General features: G+C 38.0%; 1 protein-coding gene across 8 annotated transcripts in view; it reads right to left on the bottom strand.

Moving 5' to 3' along the window:
• The window catches only part of LOC110839028 (uncharacterized), a 39,810-nt gene that overhangs the window by 1,749 nt on the left and 18,410 nt on the right, over positions 1 to 19,651 (bottom strand). For 6 of the 8 annotated variants that reach the window (XM_087340172.1, XM_087340171.1, XM_087340169.1 and 3 more), the window contains exons 9-15: positions 18,976 to 19,161; positions 12,827 to 13,099; positions 11,295 to 11,524; positions 4,498 to 10,415; positions 3,648 to 3,745; positions 2,468 to 2,596; positions 1,088 to 1,206 (exon numbers count right to left, since the gene is read on the bottom strand). In XM_087340172.1, the coding sequence (XP_087196298.1) occupies positions 1,088 to 1,206; positions 2,468 to 2,596; positions 3,648 to 3,745; positions 4,498 to 10,415; positions 11,295 to 11,524; positions 12,827 to 13,099; positions 18,976 to 19,161 (6,953 nt within the window). Of the gene's footprint in view, positions 1 to 1,087; positions 1,207 to 2,467; positions 2,597 to 3,647; positions 3,760 to 4,497; positions 10,416 to 11,294; positions 11,525 to 12,826; positions 13,100 to 18,975; positions 19,162 to 19,651 lie in introns of those variants that run through there. The other 2 variants (XM_087340175.1, XM_087340176.1) reach the window with 2 other exon arrangements.

Genomic DNA, 19,651 nt, shown 5'->3' with positions numbered 1-19,651 from the left:
TGGGTATGGGGTGGAGCCAGTTCTGAAGGCCTTATATAGGGCAGGCAGTATGTAGCATAATAAATTCAACGGTGCTGATTGGTGGAGTGGCTGTTATCCAATGGTAGAAGAGCGTGTGGTTGACAGGAGGTGACAAAATTCTGGTGACCTTGCTGGATGGGAAAGGACTGCAGTGATTAAGTTGAATGGAGTGGCACCCGTTTGTCGACCACAAGGTTTGAAGAGCTAATACACAGGCAGCCAGATCTCTTGACACAGTGAGTTATGCATGGCCTCATACAGCAGGAGTGATATCACAAGTATCCAAATTTGGGTAAAAGTTCTGTAGCAACCCGCATCCACAAACTACAATTATCTGTAAATGACAGTAATAAATCAAAACTGCATTCACAAGTAAATAAAGAGCTTGGGGAAAGCTTGTAAAAAAATTGTGGATGAAAAATCTAAAGACAAGAGATCATTCACAAGACCTAATCATGAATAGGAGGAATTATCAGAAGATGACAAGAACTGGTAGTGAGCATTTGTGAACGTAGTAATGGACCTTCAGATTAAGTAAAAGCAATGGAATTTACTTACTAGCCAAGCGATTACCAACTTCTCAGGTACATCTCGACTGCGTGGAAGTTGTTAGTTAATAGTTGGTAGGAGGGAGAGAACTGATTCACTTTCCAAATGTAAATTTCCCACAACCATTTACGGGCTGTAATTTTAGCATGTACTTTGATTTAATGACAACTCAAAAATATGTAATTTACAGACACATATATTGTAAACAGTATATGTAGTATGCAGTACACTCTACCTGCATTATCACCAATATCATGTGTTTCATTCACTCTATGGGATCCAGCTACAACCCAACATCTTTAACAGAGACAAACAGTTAACTCTTCACAGATATATCAGATCCCTAATGATGAGAACCAAGACAATTCTCAAAATGTCAGCGTTTCATGACCACCTGGCAAGGCTGATTACCCATAAACATTTCAATAAACATGGAAGTTGATTTACACTTTTTGGCATGGATAAAAAAAAGTTACATTTGTAACTCATCTAGATTAAGTTCAAGCACTGTACTTACACTTTTCCCTTCCCTGCTATGGCATTTTTCTTTTTTGCATATCTGTATTTCTTGACGTAAGCTTCAACAAGAGAACTGATCTTGATTGGATTGATTTCGCCAGATTTATTGTGGCATATCTGGAGGAAAATATACACACATATTTTCAGCAACCTGAGCTAAAAGGTAGTAACCAAAAACCTACAAAAACTTTACATACACACGCTGAGCAGAGATAAACTTTACAACTTTCAAGACAAAAAATATTTAATGTCATTACATTCAAATTTAATGTAATTACAGAACCATGACTTGAGGCAAGTTTACAGTTGCAGAAACTGAATCTACTGTATTGAATTTAGGTGCATTCACAATACACCTATTAGCTTTACCATGTCTGTCTGTTCATATGCAAGAACTCAAAAATGGAAATTGATTTTAATTGTATTTGATACTGAGGAGTTAAAAAATCAATCATCGATGTCCTTTGCGTATACCATAATTTTTGGTAATACACAAGTCCTTCAATTATTTTTATTCTCTCATCCATTACCATCTTGAACATCCCATTGTCTGCCTTCAATGTCTTGCATCATGGCAGCAGTCATGGTGAAAATTATTGTTGTAAAAATACAGGCATTCATGATGCAAAGCCATAATTAATTTTTCCGTTTCCACTAGGCAGCTGATTCCTGCAACGGTAATTCCCTTAGGGGAATGAACTGTGCGAGGGTGATGCAATCAACATCTCAAAAAATTATGATCATAATTTTTCCTGCATATGCATCAACATGAGATTTCTTTGGTGGTGGAAAATGAGAATGCTTTCATTGGGTAGTATGGCACTTGGTCTCTGGATTCAATAATGTGATCCACATCTAATCAATGACAATTGTAGAAATGAAAGCATAATAAACTAAAGCATCATATGCAACCATTTCCTGATATGCAATGCATCAAAATGGGCAATGTTTCCCAAGACTGACAGCTTTGCAATCTTCATTGATACAGCTCTTTCTCATATGATGTGCGTCCTTCTTTTAGCTTTCCCACATAGAGCAGATTTTCAGGACAAATCCCCAACATCTTCCAGTGAATACTGAACAAACCATCACTGCAAGATGCTCAAATATTCTGGTAGCACACTGCCTTGTAATGAGAACATGACACTTTCATTAAGTCAAATGCATTCCACTTACAGAATTGACATGCAATGTTGCCATTTTATAACAGGCATGATAAACATTACAGAGGTGCCATCTGATTTAAAAACCCGTGTAATATTAATTAGATAATCTGAGTACAGCACATACAATGACGTTAACATTTAATATGCCTCGACAGTTGCAGAGTTACTTTGTACTCACCCTATACAATGCGAAAAACATTACTTCAGCTTACCTTAGGAACCGAACGTCGAAGAATATCTTTGTACTCTTCCTTTGTAATGTGCTTCTTTGTGTAGTGCGGTTTTAGTGACAATTTCACCTCCTCCACTACCCTTTCTTGTCGATTCAGTTTTTTCAGGAACTGAAAGTAACGATAAAATGAAAAATGTATACCTAATTATACAATTTATGATCAAGTTGGATTTGAGGTTCTCACAGCAATGATTATGAAAATGGCTGCCTTCTGGGTTGTAGTGCTGTGTAGTCTGGTAGAAGTTTATCAGTGATTCAGAGGCACTACCTGCTTCCATCATCACTGCTGTGATGATGGAGGCAGCAACTACCTCTGAAATGTTGGTAAACTTCCACCAGAATACACGGCGCTACAAACCAGAAAACAACCACTTTGTAATCATTATTGAGAATCTGAAATCCTACAAATCATCCCTTGTCCTTCCTCTCTTCCAATTCAAATATCAATATGTTACTTTATCTGAGTTTATCTTGTTTTGCCACTCCTCATTCTTTCAATGTCACCATCAATATCTCAAATTTTGGGCCAAGGTCACATCTTTAATAACCTTATTTTCTAGACTGTAAGAGTCAAAAAAATTGTAGTCCTTTTATTATCCTTCTACTGATTCCTCAAATACGCTGAAATATAAACTATCTTCCCCTGACCCACTGGTGGACCCAGATTCAACTCGCTTCCCCAGTCACCAACATCATTATCGCTAGCCCCAGAAGCCAAATTTGGCTTCCCATCACCACTGCCTCATAAATTCCTTCCTACCACTAGTGCTAATTCTGGCATGGTAGGTTTCAATACTAACCTCAAGCTCACACTGTCAACAATTATTAACATGATGATTATGAATTATTTTATCGAGTGATAAGATCTTACCATTCTGTGTGCGCATGGGCGTGCATGAGCATGTGTGTATGTGTCAGTCAGTCAATTATGAATATCAGATTCTATGTAACATATTAACAATGAATACTTCACAGTTCAGTTCAAGACTTAAATAATAACTAAAATAACTTTAATTTTAAAAATTTCATTCTTTATAAATTCCTAAAATGAAACCAACATAACCAAATCACCGCAAGTTACTTCTTACAGAACACTACAAAGTATGAGCCAAAGGGAAACATGTACAAGAGAACATAAGCATGCCTCAGAATCGATATACCTTGTCCTTCACCTGCAATTCTACCGCAGAGCTTGGCAAATCATCCAAAATTTGTAGTTGGTCCTCATCCATCTTGATTGCAATTTCTTTTTTGCAACCTACAAAAGGTAAACTGTAAGTATTAAAACATAGACAATATCTGCACCATTAGACCAAAGACCTGTAAAAGGAGATTTCAAACAATGTTGATTCATAAGCTAAGATTTTAAAATGAGATACAGTAGTAAAGTAACAACTGTCTGAAAACAGACAAGACATTCAAAAACTAATAATTTATTACATTGGGCCTTAAAAACTTTGCTGATACTGACCACAGCACTGCGCTTCCTAAAATAAAACATCTCAATTTTTAGACAATGAACATGTCTAAATCTACATTTAATTGGTCCCATTTCAGTATCCACATCCAAAGTAACATACTAAATAGTTACATAATTATAAAAAACAAGTTCTGGAAAGAACTTGTAACATACACTTTCCTGAATGCTCCTATCTGAATACAGGGAAAACTTATACAAAAACATAATTTATAAATAACATCCTACACTTTATTTCTAGACCAAGCTCCATACCAGTGCGTAAGAGTTTTTCTGCTTTTTTATGGCACTTATGTTCACCCAATAAATTTATGTCAGTATACACCACAAGCTGACTCATCCCATTCAATTCTAATCCTTCCTGACCTTCTCAATGGTGTTTTCTAAAATAATGGTAACATAGCATCTCTCAGTTTCAAACTGGTGTGAACACGAATTGTACCAAATAAAGTTTACCTACACCGACTTTACAAAAGATCCACGAATTGCTACATAAATAAAAGATGGCCACAAGGATAAAGAACTGTACTCACTTTTGCTTCTGTCATGTTTTCCTTGCTTTATTTTGCTACCCTTCACATGAAGTACCTTGGCAGCTGATCGTCCGGTTGCTCGGGCAGGCGTCATCTTGTTGGCACGCAGAGGTGAAAGACCAAATACAGAATCAAATTTATCTTGAGTGGTAGGAGGCTTACTAGGTGATTTGTGAAGCACTGCTGCAAGCGGCAGTGGGAGTTTATTAGAGCTTTTAGCGGGCTGTGGCAATGTTCGATTCCGTTCATTACTCATGGCAGTAAATGATGAGCCTGTGCCACTTGATTTAATGTCTGCTGGAGGATCAAACAGATCATCTCCTTCACTGGACCCAGGTGAATACGGTGACTCAAGATCCATGTCCACTACATCTGTTGTTGTATCTTGAGGTTGTTTTTGTGAAGTTTGTGTCTGCTCCCCATTCTGCACTGTTGTTGATCTGACTGGTGGAAGTTTTGACAATGGAGGAACCAGCCTTTCGGGCGTAGTTCTTGCTATGCTGAGAAGTGGCCTTTGCTGCACAATAATGGGAGAACCAATAAGATGATGCTGTGGTGTCTGCTGCTGTTGCTGTTGTTGTTGCTGTGGATGATGATGAACCATCAGTTGGGGAACTGCCATGACAGGAGGGTTAAACAAAGTCATACGACTTAGAGGTAAGGTTGATGGAGGTGGTGTACATAGAATACTTGCTATATTGGCTGGCGTAAGAGTGGGAAATACTGGAGCAGGGGCTGTAGAATGTGTTGGTGTGGAAGTTATGGGTTGCTGCTGAGTTACTTGTTTCACATTTGTGGAGGGGAAATGTTGAGGTTTGACTGGAGTCCCCGGTATATTTTGTTGTGAAGTTATTACTACTGGAATACTACATTCCGGTGACTGAATAGTATTAGGATCAGTTGAAGTAATTGATGGGCCTGAAGGAGGCAGATTCACCGATATCTGTTTTGACTTCTCTGATCCTTCAGCCATTTCAGAGGGCTGAGACATTTCATTATCACTTGAAACTGGAGGTGGCAAACATGCAGCTTCAGGAACAATGGAAGGCGAGCTTGCCATATCACCACGAACTGACAGCTTTGCTCTTTCTGGAGACTGACTTGACTGATCTGCTGCTTCTTCTGCAGAGGCTATTGTTGGGGTTGTCACTCTAGCTTCTAAAGACTTACTAGCTAGATCTTCTATATCACTAACTACAGGAGATTCCTGATCTATTACACTGTGCTGTATTAACTGCTCCGTTGGTGTATGAGAAGGACTGGGAGGGCCATCCATACTGGCACAAGCTCCCACTGGAGACGGTGTTCCTGACTTTGTAGGATCAAATGGATCATATGCATCAGGAGAAGTAGGTGGAGAACATGGTGTGGTTGGACCACGTGGTTCTGGGGGTGTGTTTGGACCTTTATGAAGCATCTCTCCCAATCCCCTGTCAAGTTCCCTATCCAGCTCCTCCTCTATCCTCTGATCCAAATCATCAAGACCAACCTCTTCAGTCATGTCCTCTTCATCCTCTCTCAATGGATTGTTGATAGATCGTAACTGTGGTTTTGCTGCAATTGAGAACTTGATTTGTGGTTCGGGTGGAGTTTTGGGTCCTGTACTAGTTACAAGGTAGCTACCAATTGCATTCACTGGTGGTGACTGAGATTCAGGGGTGCGTGCTATCGTACCACTCGGAGCAGTATTAATACCTTGTTTTGAAGATGATTTTGGGCTGGAACTGTTTTGTCTCATACTTCTACGGCTACTCAGTGAATCAGCTAATTCCTCCCTGTTACCCTCCTTGGTTATATGATCCTCTTCACTATCACTCAAAACTATGAGATCTCTTGGAGATGGTGTCTGCTCATGAAAAGGAGACTGATCTAGATCTATAATAGCAACAGGTTTCTTGTTAATAAGGGCTGCTACTCTTGATGCTTTATTTCCAGCTTTCTGTACACCCTTTTTGGATTTCTTCTCCCCAGAACGAACTACAGTTTTGTCACCACCTGCACCACCATTTTTTTGATGTGGTGAAGCTTTCTCTTTGTTACCTTTATCTTTCCTGAGTTTCTTTGTTGACTCTCTGTCCATTTCAAAGGGGCCATCAATCTGCTTCCTTTTTGAAGGATCCTTGACTGCAACTGCAACAGCACCACTAGTAGTTAACACATCTTTGCTACCAGTAGTTTTATTAGATTTAAAGTTAACACTGACCAAAATGTTGTCTCCTGAAGTGAACACTTCCTTTGAAGGAGCAGGAGATTTTTCCTTTCTTTTCTTTCGCTTTTCTAAAGGAGCAACTGCATCTTTATTTTTCTTTGATTCCTTTCGCTTTTTTTCTTTCTTTCTATGTCTTTCTGAATCGTCCTTTGTATTGGGTACAATCACAGTTAATTTCTTGGCTGTCTTTGATATTGCTCCAGATTTTTTTTCAATAACTGGAATTCTTTCATGTTGTTCTCGTGACCATGACCGTGTGAAAGAACGGGAATAGGAGCGATTAAATCGTCTAGGTGTTGGAGTACGAGACTGAGAATATGAGGAACAAGACAGTGAATGGGATCGTGACCAAGACGGAGTCCATGAGTGAGACCAGGATCTTCTGTCACGATATCTACACCTTTCTGAGCCCCTCCGCTCTCTGCTTCGGTCTCTTCTATCTCTGGATCGTACAGGGGATCTACTTCGTGATCTTAGGTGTGATCTGTTTCTTGATCTGCTGCGACTCCAAGACCTAGTCCTCCTTCCTCTACTCCTACTTCTACTAACCCTGGGGCGTTGCTTCTCTTTAGACCTACTTTTCCGTAATCTTTCCTTTGACTTCACTTTGGACCTGGTCTTCGATCGACTTCTTGACCTAATGCGAGATCGGCTTCTTGAACAAAGCCTAGACCTACTACGTGATCTTATTCTTGATTTCAGTGGTGATCTACCTTTAGAGCGAGTGACTCTGGACCGAGAAATTGACCTTGACCTTCCTCGGGACCTATCATACGATCTTCCACGTGACCTAGAACGAGACTTTGTGTATGATCGTTCTCTAGATAAATCACGACCAAAAGCATCTCTGCGTTTTCGCTTTTTATCAGTAACAATTTTACGCACATCATACCTCTCCATGTCTTTGCGCTTCTCTTTCTTTTTCTTTTCCTTCTTCCCAGCACCATCTTTACCTGCAGTATCCTTCTTTTTACCCACTTCCTTTACCTTTGAAGAATCAGCATCAGGTTTTGACTTTGGGTCACGATAATTTCTTTCTTTGGAACTCTTTGACAGCTTCTTCCAGGCTATACTGGATTCATCTGCTTTATTGGATTTGTCCTTGTTTTTTTCTTTATTTTCACTGATGCTTAGCAATGTCTTCTCCTTTGATGTTCTGGCCTTGTCACCACTAGATTTCTTCTTTTTCTTTTTCTTCTCTTCTTCTGAAGTCACTATTTTGGATTTAGCTGTAACATCAAAATTCTCATCTATCCTTTGTATGTCCTCATACTTCAGCTTTTCTTTCTTTTCTGAAATCTTTTTATCTTTCTTTAATGATTCATGTTGTTTTGGCCTGTCATCAACAATCTCACCTTCTTCATAATCAATTATATCCTGTAGAGTCTGATCCTTGGCTGATGAAGCTTCTTCACCCGCACTGCCTCCAAGAGAAGGTTTACGGTTTTTCTTCTTCTTTTTCCTTTTGACAGAAGGAATTTCACCATCTTCTTCTGCAGTTAAGAATCCATCATCTTGACTGAGGTCATCTTCAAAGTTTATGGCTTCTTCTGTTTCTGATATGGTCTCTGTATCAAGTCCTTCCAATCCCAGTGGAGTTACAGTGGCCTGAGGAGCAATGTTCACTGTAACTGCTGATGTTACTCCCCCGATAAGACTGTCGTTATCATCTGATCCAAATATCTCTTCGACTAAACTTAATTTTTTAAGCTCTTCTGAGGCTTCTGGTTCACGGATCTCATCAGCCATTTTTCGTACTACACAATTCTTATGTCCTTCTCCACCCACAACAGTGATTTCAGGTCGTTTGTTAGAGAGTTCACCATCTTTAGGTTTTGCATTAGATTTGGATTTTTTCCCTTCAAGGTCAAAACTTTCACATTTTCCTCGATGGCTTATCAATTCTTCACCAATGCTAAGATTACTATTTTCATCTTTATCATCTCCTGGACTACTCTTATTTTCTTTCTCAATATCACTGTCAATTTTTGTATCCTCTGCCATTTCAAAATTTGTACTAACCTTGGGAATAGGAATGTCGTCGTCATCATCATCATCATCTCCAGTTCTTCTAGCTATGTCCATGCTTGTTGCTGAGTAAATAGAAAAATTTGGACACTCTTCACCTTCTTCTTCTTCATCTACTGATGAATGCCTTTCTGAACGCTCATCAGCAATAACTCCTAATTCCCTTCGAACAATGGAAGAGGCCTCTGTGAGATGATCCTTCAAAACATCTTGTACAGCTTGTGAGACACTATCAGAAGAAAGTTTCCCATCAGATCCCAATACAGAACTATCTCCATAGGTTGGTGAATGCAAGTAGCTTGCGCTGGAATTAGAGGAGGAATGAGCAATGATACGGGAACTACACGTTGCAGAAAACGCATCAGGAGGAGGAGGAGGAGGAAGGGGAGGAGGTAGGGGAGGAATACTGTTAACAGTTCTAACAGCAGCTTCCTCCTCTTCATCAGTATCATTTGAAGGTTCAGCAGGATCATACTTCTCAGACTCTGGTATTTCTGGTTTAGCAGTAGCTTCTTCTGGATCATATCGATCTGAACTGTCAGGAGGAGATGAAGGTGCAATGTTGTCATCTATCACAAGTTCACTATCACTGCCTGGTTCTTCATCACTCATTGCATCCCCACCCATCCCCATGAGCATTGCTGGAGGTATAGGAGGAGGAGGTAAAGCTTCATAACCCAGTTCCACACTTCTATCACCATCATCAGGTTCTGATCCTCCACCTCCTGGACCTCCACTGCCAGATCCACCCCCGACTTCAATATCACTGTATATATCTATCTCATCTTCCTCTTCATCTGGCCTTGATGAATGATGTTTCTGACTTTCTGAACCACCATCCTCGGCCTGAAACTCCTCCACATTACTTGGAGGTATCTGCTGTATCTGTTGCTGGTGAAACTGTGGTCTAATTATGGGCATCAGTGGCCTTCGAGGATACCTCGGAGACATGCGAAACCTAAGTGGAGTACTTCTGAAGGGTGGGAGAGGTCCACTATTTAAGTAATTCACATATCCAGTTCGGGATCCACGAGAGTCAAAACTCGATGATGGAGGGAAGTGTGAGTAACCACGCCCACTCAGATAGCTATGGTAAGAGGGACTATTACTATACCTATTACTTCCAAACTGTTGAAAACCACCACCAGAAGGTGGCCTCGTACTGCTACTTCCACTGCGACCGGGATACATCGGTGCCTGGGTTACATGTCCAGAAGCAGAAGAACCAGCTTCAGTCACATTCACTGGTACTTCACTGCTGCTAATCTGTGAGAGCTTGTCATCTGTTCTTACAATTAAACCTTCCTCAATTCTATTCACACCACTATCACTTAGAGCACTCTTTTCTGTGTTCCTTCTTAGAGTCCCACCACCTTCATCACTTTTAATATGCAAACTTCCATCACGATTGATAGTGACCACAGACTTCTTGGAATGCCACACTGCTTGACTGTTCAGTATACTGCCAACGAGGTCACATGATGGTTCATCTGACAGTCTGCCACCTGTGTCAGAAAGCAGGTTGCCAGTTGCCGAACGGATGGATGAGACAGAACTGGTCACTGAAGAAAGGATGTGTTTCCTGCTGATGATACTTCTTGACGCATGGGCAGCAGATGTGCGAGGGTGTGCCATAAAAGACACATCTCCACCCATATCACCATTACCCTCATAGTCAGACCTGAAAAATAAACACAGAAAATCAAGCAGAAAATCTCATAATCAAATAAAACAATTCAGTAAAACCCCCATTTAAGGTCTGCCTGGGAAACAAGCATTTTGTACCTTGAATTTTAAAAAAAAAACCTTAAAAAGGAGTTGTACCAAATGAAACAGAAAACGACTTCTTTAGTTATAAAACACTTGTAAAATGTACGATTTTCATGATATGACTGTATGTTAGAACAAATAAAGTACAATTGTGATGAGAAAAAGATTTGACTATGTATATAATGTAATTTTGTTCTTCTCCCACCCCCAAAAAAGTTGGATTAGTATTAGTAATGCTATTAGTGTTGTTGCTGTTGTAGTAGTAGTAGTAGTAGCAGCAGCAACACCAGTTAAATTCACTTCAGACGTATAACATACAGGTTCATAACTTTTGTACACGTTAGTCTAGTTGCACAGTAAACTGCCTCAAGAACAAAAGTTATAATATTAGTCTCAAAATGTAGGATTTTAGGTTTTCACGGCAGTGAGATCGAAGACAGCTGCCTTCTGGGTTATTGCTCCGTACAGTCTGGTAGAAGTTTACCGATGTTTATCATCAGTATCATGAGTATCACCCTGATGATGGAGGCAGCAAGGACCTCTGAAACTTTGGTAAACTTCTACTACACTACAGGGTGCAACAGCCCAGAAGATAGACATCACTAGTCTCACTAGTCTGTTCACATTCCATTACAAAGCTCAGAAGTCAGTGAAAACAACACAATATAAAACTAACGAAGGTATTTCTTTTAACATTACAAATAAAAATGTGGTACTTAGTAATGTTAAGTAGAATAAAAGATGTTACATATTATGCAGGCAAACCATGAGAGTAGGCAAGCAATTTTACCCAGATGAAAAGTAATCAAGTTGGTCTCTCTGACCAAACAAGTGTAACGTGGGGATGCCGGCTCGACTTCGCTGGAAGTCAATCCGAGTTGAAGTAACACGAGGTCGAACATCAGGTATTGTCTGGCCTGGCCTCCGTGGTGGACACACTCCTAGATGTTCGGCTAAGCGTCCTTTTACCGAGTGGGGCACTGCTATCCGAGCAGGTCTTCTTGCTCTGCGAGATATGGCCTGAAGAATAAAGGAATGGTCTGTAACTTCTCAGAAATGCATAATAATGCATAACTAAAATATTACAATCACAAACATTTACAAAACGGAATTCTAAGTGAATTACGAGAGGAATAAGACTTGGTTTCAGTAACCAATAGATATTTACATACAACATAAGCTAAACACACTGGATTCTCCAGTTGTTGCTGTATGTGGTGTTGCCATAAGACCGGCTGTAAATGATATTTCATTTAAAAACTGGCAAACTGTCTAAAACATAATTTGTCGGCTCTATGTTTCAAAGTAATGGTATTTTTATGAAGCAAAGAAGTTCAACAGCAATCACACCCAACATACACTGTAGCCATAAAAAAGAGCAACAAAAATGGGATGTTACATTACACATCCTACAACAACCATTTTACCCGTTCAAATATATATTTATTATTCAAGTCTATACACAAACTTTTAAATTGTTGATGTTAAAATTTAAAATTAATATTAATATTCTGCGCCATTCATCGTTATCGCGATGTTACAATATTGCGCTTTATACTACTACATGTTTCAATGTCATAGCATCATCTTCAAGTTTTTTTCCCCCTTTAAAACTACTTTATATTTATTAATGCAAGCTTTTCATTGATTGTAGATGTAGATTAATGTAGTGGGTGTTCCTTTGATCTTCATATTATTTTGCATATTATGTTAGTTGTTCATTATTCTGTGAAATTATCAACAATATAATTAACATTTGAGTTATTAATATTATTTATATGAAAATGAGTTTGGATATTGTCATATGAAATTCTTTGTAAAAGTAGGAACATATTAATAACTCAAATGTTAATTATATTGTTGATAATTTCACAGAATAATGAACAACTAACATAATATGCAACATAATATGCAAAATAATATGAAGATCAAAGGAACACCCACTACAGTAATCTACATCTACAATCAATGAAAAGCTTGCATTAATAAATATAAAGTAGTTTTAAAGAAAAAAACCCTGAAGATAATACTATGACATTGAAACATGTAGTAGTATAAAGCGCAATATTGTAACATCGAGATAACGATGAATGGCGCAGAATATTAATATTAATTTTAAATTTTAACATCAACAATTTAAAAGTTTGTGTATAGACTTGAATAATAAATATATATTTGAATTTTAAACACAAACATGACGCATCTAAACTATAAATTTTATCCGTTATTTCTTATGGAATTTATTGTGACTGTAGTGTAATGCCCTATTTTAAACAATCTTGATAAACAGACTTGATATTCAGAGAATGAGTTACTACTAACTTTTCTTTTCTTTCGTTTAACTTTTCTTCTTTTCTTCTGCTTCCTTTTTGAAGTTTCATTTAAAGTGCCTTTAGTTGATGAAGTGGTTCTTTTGGACTTCTTGGCTCCTGATGCCTTACGCCTCTTCTTCCTTCTTCTGGTTGTCCCACGCTTTGTTGTTTTCCTATGTTTATGTGCTGGTTTGGTTGTATTTGTCAAGAGCCTTTGCCTTATGCTACCAACACTGGCACTGCTGTCAGCTTCCAAAGAATCAATGCCTGATGATGTTGAGGGCTAGAGAAGAAAAACAAAACAAGGAATAAACTACAATGAAACATCAAAATCTAGGTGTATGGATCTGCCAATAATATAATGTAGTGTAATGAAGTAATATAGAATGGAACTGTCATGCAACCAAATTAAAATATTTATAGATGGTTGCATTTCAATACAATTCAGTTGGACTGTAACTATACAAAAGCCCATGCAGGTTACAGCACACTGATAACCTGCTTGCAACACTCCATCAGTTGTCTTTTAACAGCAGAAGTGAAAAGATGTCTGTCTTATAAGTGCAATAACTGTTCATTGTTGAACACTACCTGACATCTCATTCTTATATTACTTGCTCTTTTTGTTTTCTGATTTAATTTTCTTTTTTCACAAATACACATGTGTCAGAGATGGGTTGCATGATTTTTTGATCATTCTGCATATGCACGAATGAGTAAGTGGTAATTGTGTAAAAAGTGATGACATTACAAAAAAAATTTAGAAATAAATATACTTCAGTGGTTTGGCCATGTGAAGCAAACAATGCTAAACTGGTCAAAATGAACACAATTGAAATAAAAAGGAAAGAGACTGTGTAAAAAGATGATCTTGGTTGTTGCACCATGTAGTATTTTAATTCTGAGCCAATGTTTCAGATAAACATACTGCCTCCATCATCAGGGCCAAAGCACTGCCACACAGCCAAAATATATGGTATGACAACCCAGATAATTACTTCAGCCCTGATGATGGAGGCAGTACTTTCCTCTGAAATGTTGGGATGCAGACAAAATACTGTGTGCCAAGAACATGATAAATGGACAGTTAACAATGGGTGTGCAAAGGAGAGACAAGATGTGGACCGAAATGATCAACTTGAATTATGGGAAAATAGACAATTGGAATAATGAAATAAAGGGTAACATGATTGATTTCTTTATTGATAATGCTCATACTGCAGTTTAGTTATCTGGTATTAGTCTTCTGTCAATGTCATGCGAGTCCTCCGTCTCGTTGGTAAACTACTAGTTTTTAAGTTTTTCAGAGATTACTCTAGAAACTAAAGGGTTTCAAGATATTTCACAAAATATGCCTTTCCTTCATCTTTTCATAATTTTTAAAACTGAAGAACATAAAAAAATTATTCTACTGTGGGTAACAAACACTTTGAAGCATCTGTATATGGAACAGGAAGAACCCAACATCCATTACAGCTACCTCTTAGTAGTAAGAAATAAAAGTCCTGAAGTTCAGCAGACAGAACTAATATTACTTTGCAAGAACAAGAAATTACTGCAGCTATTAGTAAAAAACCAAATCAAAGTCCTAGCTAGTATCTACTACCCCTTTCAATAACAAGACTGGAAAGGTGGACTCTTGGGAGTACAGTGACATTACAAAGACATCCTTCACACCAGAACATGTCCAGTAATGCTATCTAAAGTCACTCTTGCACCACACATAATTCTTGCACTGATCTGAGCACAGGTGTGCCTTTAGTTATCATCGCACTAATGTGAGGCAAGGCACATGTTGCTCCTTAGCCCATTCTTGCATTTATGCAATCCAATGCCACTGTTTGCAACAATTTGTTCCAACAATGGAATTATCATTGTTGGAACATGTTTCTCCCATCATTGCACAACACTGTATTCTAAGAATCAGGTTTTGGCCCCACTGTTGTGCAACAATGACCCCTTGTCTAAAGGTTGCCTAATCCCATAAGAAAAATTTGACAGACAGATATGGATGGGTCCATACGATTTTCTTCACTCATGCTACTGTATGAAGAATCTACTATAAAAATTTGTGATTCCTCGTTGTCGTCAAAAAATGACGTCATCAACAATGTCAACTTATATTTGTTTATACTCGGCATTGTTGTGTTCCACAACAATGTCGAGTAAACAAATAATGCTTCACAACAAAAACTATCAAGCCAGTCGCATGATCACTGCTCCAGAAGCAGCACATTGCATTCTTGAAAATTGACTGACAGTTTGCCTAAAACATCAGAAAAGTGAAAGAAGACATTATCAACTATTTGAAGTACCAACTCCAACAATGTAAACTGATACTCATTCGATATATTACGATTATGAAAACTATTATGAAAACTGATTTTATGATCAATTTTAAGACTAAGATTTGCAAGGGTGGGGCTGGACTTAGAAAGTTGGCTGACCAAAAACAGTTGGCCTCTGAACAGCGACGTAAGGAACTAAAACATCAGACCTACTTAACAAATAAAGAAAAGCGAAGGGAGACTTACATTTATAAATGCAGAAAAACTTATTCAACAAGAACAGAAGAGCAAAAAACAAACAAACAAAGATTTGCAAGGGTGGGGATGGACGTAGAAAGTTGACTGACCAAGAACAGTTGGCCTCTGAACAGCGACGTAAAGAAGTAAAATATCAGATTAGAGAAAGCACTCCGGAAGGAGCGCATTCCTCTAGTACAGGTTGGGTCAACCCAAATAATCTTTCGGGCCACTTTGGAAATGCATCATAACTCCGCGGGCCACATATAAAATTATATATCCCCATATTACATTTAGATACACTATAGACATTTTTTTGGAGTGAAAAATTGAAACATAATGAGTTATTATTATTGTGTTTACTATTATAATTACATGTAAACATAGATAATATAATAATAATGATACTAAGCGTACATTGTAAAAGTGTGATGAATCTCGCGGGCCGGAAAAATGTTCAAGGCGGGCCACATGCGGCCCGCGGGTTGGCTACCCCTGCTCCAGTACTTAAAAATTACAATGCCATTATTCAAAAATATTTCTTGCAAAATCAAACTCTAACACATATTTTTTACCTTATCTCAAAGCTACACAAAAAGTTGTATATTTCAAACACATGTTGAAAGGATACACAAATTATAAAAATAAAATAAAATCAATCAATGACAGGAAAATACAAATTTAATGTGAAGTAAAAGAAAATACACAGACATAAAATGTAAAACCCGAACTGCAGTAAAAGTTACAACATTAATTCATGTTTACTTGTTTTTGCACAAGATGCAATTGCAACACTGAATTACACAAAGATTAGCTTCACTTTACACAAGCTCAAATATGAAGTAATGATGTAAACATATCCTTCACCAGAACCCACAATCAAGAGCACTGCAGCATGCCGTAAAGGTGGTTCCCTTCCTTAGTCCATATCAGTTACTACAATAAAATTTTGTGTCCGAGCATGAAAATGAGATCCTGAGTACATGTTCAATAGAACACCTTCTTTAATCCTTCAAAGCCCAGTGGTAACTATATGTACCACCTGGTTTAACTACCACTAACTCTGCATCTTGCCCAGAAGGCATATTTATGGGTTTCATATGATTCTCAGAACACACAAATTTTCTTAAACAGCATCTTTGTAATGTGTTGTTTCTTTAGAGGCAGGAACCAAATCTTTAAAAATTATTCTGATAAGCTTCAAAGGTTTAAATCCGCAATTAAATGGCCCATTCTCACTGCTATTTAGAAGTACAGAAAGAACATTCTGGAAGTATACTTTCAACCAGTCAATATCAATAGCAGAAAGAGTGATATTCTATCAAATTTCAGCTGGGGAAAAATGTATCAGGTATTCTTTTCATGCACTGTCTGCTTTTGTTAAATTGTAATTTGTGTTCTATCAAAAATATTTCTTCCTTATCACAGTCAATACATTAAAATTTGAAGTGACTTTCTTTGGCAGTGGTCTCATCCAGTTTACAATGATAACATTACATTCTGTACATTCACGTTGCAGTGTGTTTGATGACTTCGTGAAGCAAAGAATGTTTCTTAGATAAATGTCATATTTTGTAAAACCATCTTCTTGTACCGTCTTTAATTTTTCATCCCCTATTGCAAACTTGCAAATACCTCCGAAGTAAAACCAATACTGGAAGATCAACTCTAGAATTAGTATTAAACATCACCTTATATGGCATTTGGTTTAAACCACAATCCAAGGCCCAAGTTTTCATAAAATAAATAAAAGGTATACCAGCCCACACTGTACTATTCAATCAGCCAGCATACTTCCACATTTTGGTTTGCTGTTTTAACAAGGTCTTGGTTTTGGATTTCATAAACTATGTACATTTTCCCTGTAGTTACTGCAGTCCTATGAATACCAACTTGTCAAACTCCATGCCAGTGCCAGTAGGTAAAATTCATGGAACAACAAAAGTTACATATATAGCGCTCCTCAATGATCATGTTTCATCTCCAGAATGAATTTAGTCAAATGGTCTCAATAAACTATAATGAACGTATTCTCTACTGGCTTCAGTCAACATGTCAATCAGATCTACGAGGCAGTGACAAGCACTGTATAGTCAGGGCTACTTACAGCACCATTAAATCGACAACATACGAGGGGCGTATACAAATGATTTAGAATAACCTGAATTATGTGATCCATGATGGTGGTGGCTCCCAGTTTACACTTTGGCCCATTTCACATATTCTCCCTGGAGGTTGATTCACTGTTGCCATCTCTCTGGCAATTTCCGTATTGCCTCACGAAACCATTGTTCGGGGGTGTCTTGTACCCACTCCCTGACAGCATCATGTAAGGCATCACTATCGGGGAATTGAACATTGTTGCACGTGCAGTCACTGGAGTTCACTGTGCTCCCACACCCGCCCTATTCCCCCAACCTGGCACCAAGTGACTATGCCCTCTTACGTGAGATGAAGAATCCCCTGCATGGTCACCGATTTCCCGATAGTGACACCTTACATGATGCTGTCAGGGAGTGGGTACGACACCCCCCAAAACAATGGTTTCATGAGGCAATACAGAAATTGCCAGAGAGATGGCAATGGTGCATCGACCTCCAGGGAGAATATGTGGAACGGGCCGAAGTGTAAACTGGGAGCCACCACCATCAAGGATCACATAATTCAGGTTAGTCTAAATCATTTGTATATGCCCCTCATATAAATAACATATGACAATGATTACTTAACTCTGTATGCAAAATGGACTTAGAACTCAATATCTTCTTTGCCTTATTAGTACCGAAAATCTTGCATACTGAAGGGAAATGAGATGCTTCAATGGCATCATATATCTCATCTATAGATAGCAAACAGTACAGAATTTTGAGTAAAGTCTTTGCAATAATTTTCTGCACCACCTCAAATATATCAAACTGTTCAACCTTTCCACACTGCAGTGTTGTTTAAAGAACAGCAGCTCTGGTATCTTCAATCTCCTGTAAAATTTTGTGTTTTCTCATATTAGTAGTTATTAGCAGTGATGGTATGATATTTTATTCACTTCAGTATACAGCAGCAGCTCTTTAAAAATCACTCTTTCCAGTAAACTTTGTTCCTATCAGCAACTGAAAATACATTTTGAATAAAATATTTCATGCACTTCACATGTACCGAGACAACTACAAACAATCTGCATGTAAGCCAACATTCACAATGAATGAATGAATGAATGAATGTATGATGCAACGGCTGTCTAGTGCTACCAGGATGCAATTGTTTTAGAATCACTGAAGTGTTTAAACTAAAAAAGATGTGGTATAAACTAAAAAGTGCAGTAAATACTTGGTTTTTCCACTTAATTTGGTATTTTACAAACAGCTGCAGCAATTTCTAGTTCTTATTAAGAAAATATAGTTCTATCTATAGTATTTTGGAATGTTTAGTTTCTACATGTAAGAACTGGTAGTACAAACTAGTTTTTAGAGAGAAGAGTAGTAAATACCAGTCTTCCAACTTTGAATACAGCTGTTTCTAAATGTTAATATATGTTTGAAAAAGGCTTAATTTATATAATTTCTTAGATATTTTAAAAATGGATGATGCATAATGCATGTTCTTAGTGCAAACTTCAGCCAGAAAAAAGAGTACATACTTGTGTTTGATCTATCTGTTGCCTCCCCTCACTCTGTTGTCTTTGTCGAGTTATCATTGTAGCTCTTACACGCTCACTTTGCCTTGTTCGGGGCAGCAAACGTGATACACGTGGACGAAGTGGTGGCAGTCCCCAAACTGGTGCATCCTCCAGAAGGGCTGTTAATTCACCATCCTGAATGTCAACCTGGGTAAGAGAAGCATGATTCTTTCCCAGTACTTACAGTCCACACAAAAACCATATATTATAAACTACTTCCGAAGTCTGAAATTAAAAGGAAAAAAACATGCAAACAACTTTTGCAACCACAAATTAAAACCAGCTTCACTAGCTCTTGAAATATATATATGAAATCAAAACTACTACTCCTTCAATTGCATTCTCTATGAAACAAAATTCTGTCCATTACACCACTTCTTAAACTTTGAATAATCTGATGTCTGTTGTCACCTTTTCTTCATCAGGTGTATAATTTAACATATAACATTGTCCTCTGCAGTACAAAAAATGACTGAATTTATATTAAACTGCACATTTTTAAGAAGTGGCTGGTTCACACTACATAAAACAAGAACTGCAGAGGTTACATTGGTGGTTGAGTTGCTACAGTGATCTAGAAATGACTGGACAGGAAGCAGATGTCTTTCATGGCATTCTGGTAGAGCCATGGCAAATC

This window comes from Zootermopsis nevadensis, unplaced genomic scaffold, assembly GCF_977971745.1.
Source record: "Zootermopsis nevadensis isolate Lab colony 2312 unplaced genomic scaffold, Znev_1.0 Znev_ptg000061l, whole genome shotgun sequence".
Classification (NCBI taxonomy): domain Eukaryota; kingdom Metazoa; phylum Arthropoda; class Insecta; order Blattodea; family Termopsidae; genus Zootermopsis; species Zootermopsis nevadensis.
Note: the sequence above shows the minus strand (reverse complement) of the source record. Positions and strands in the feature narration are given on the sequence as shown.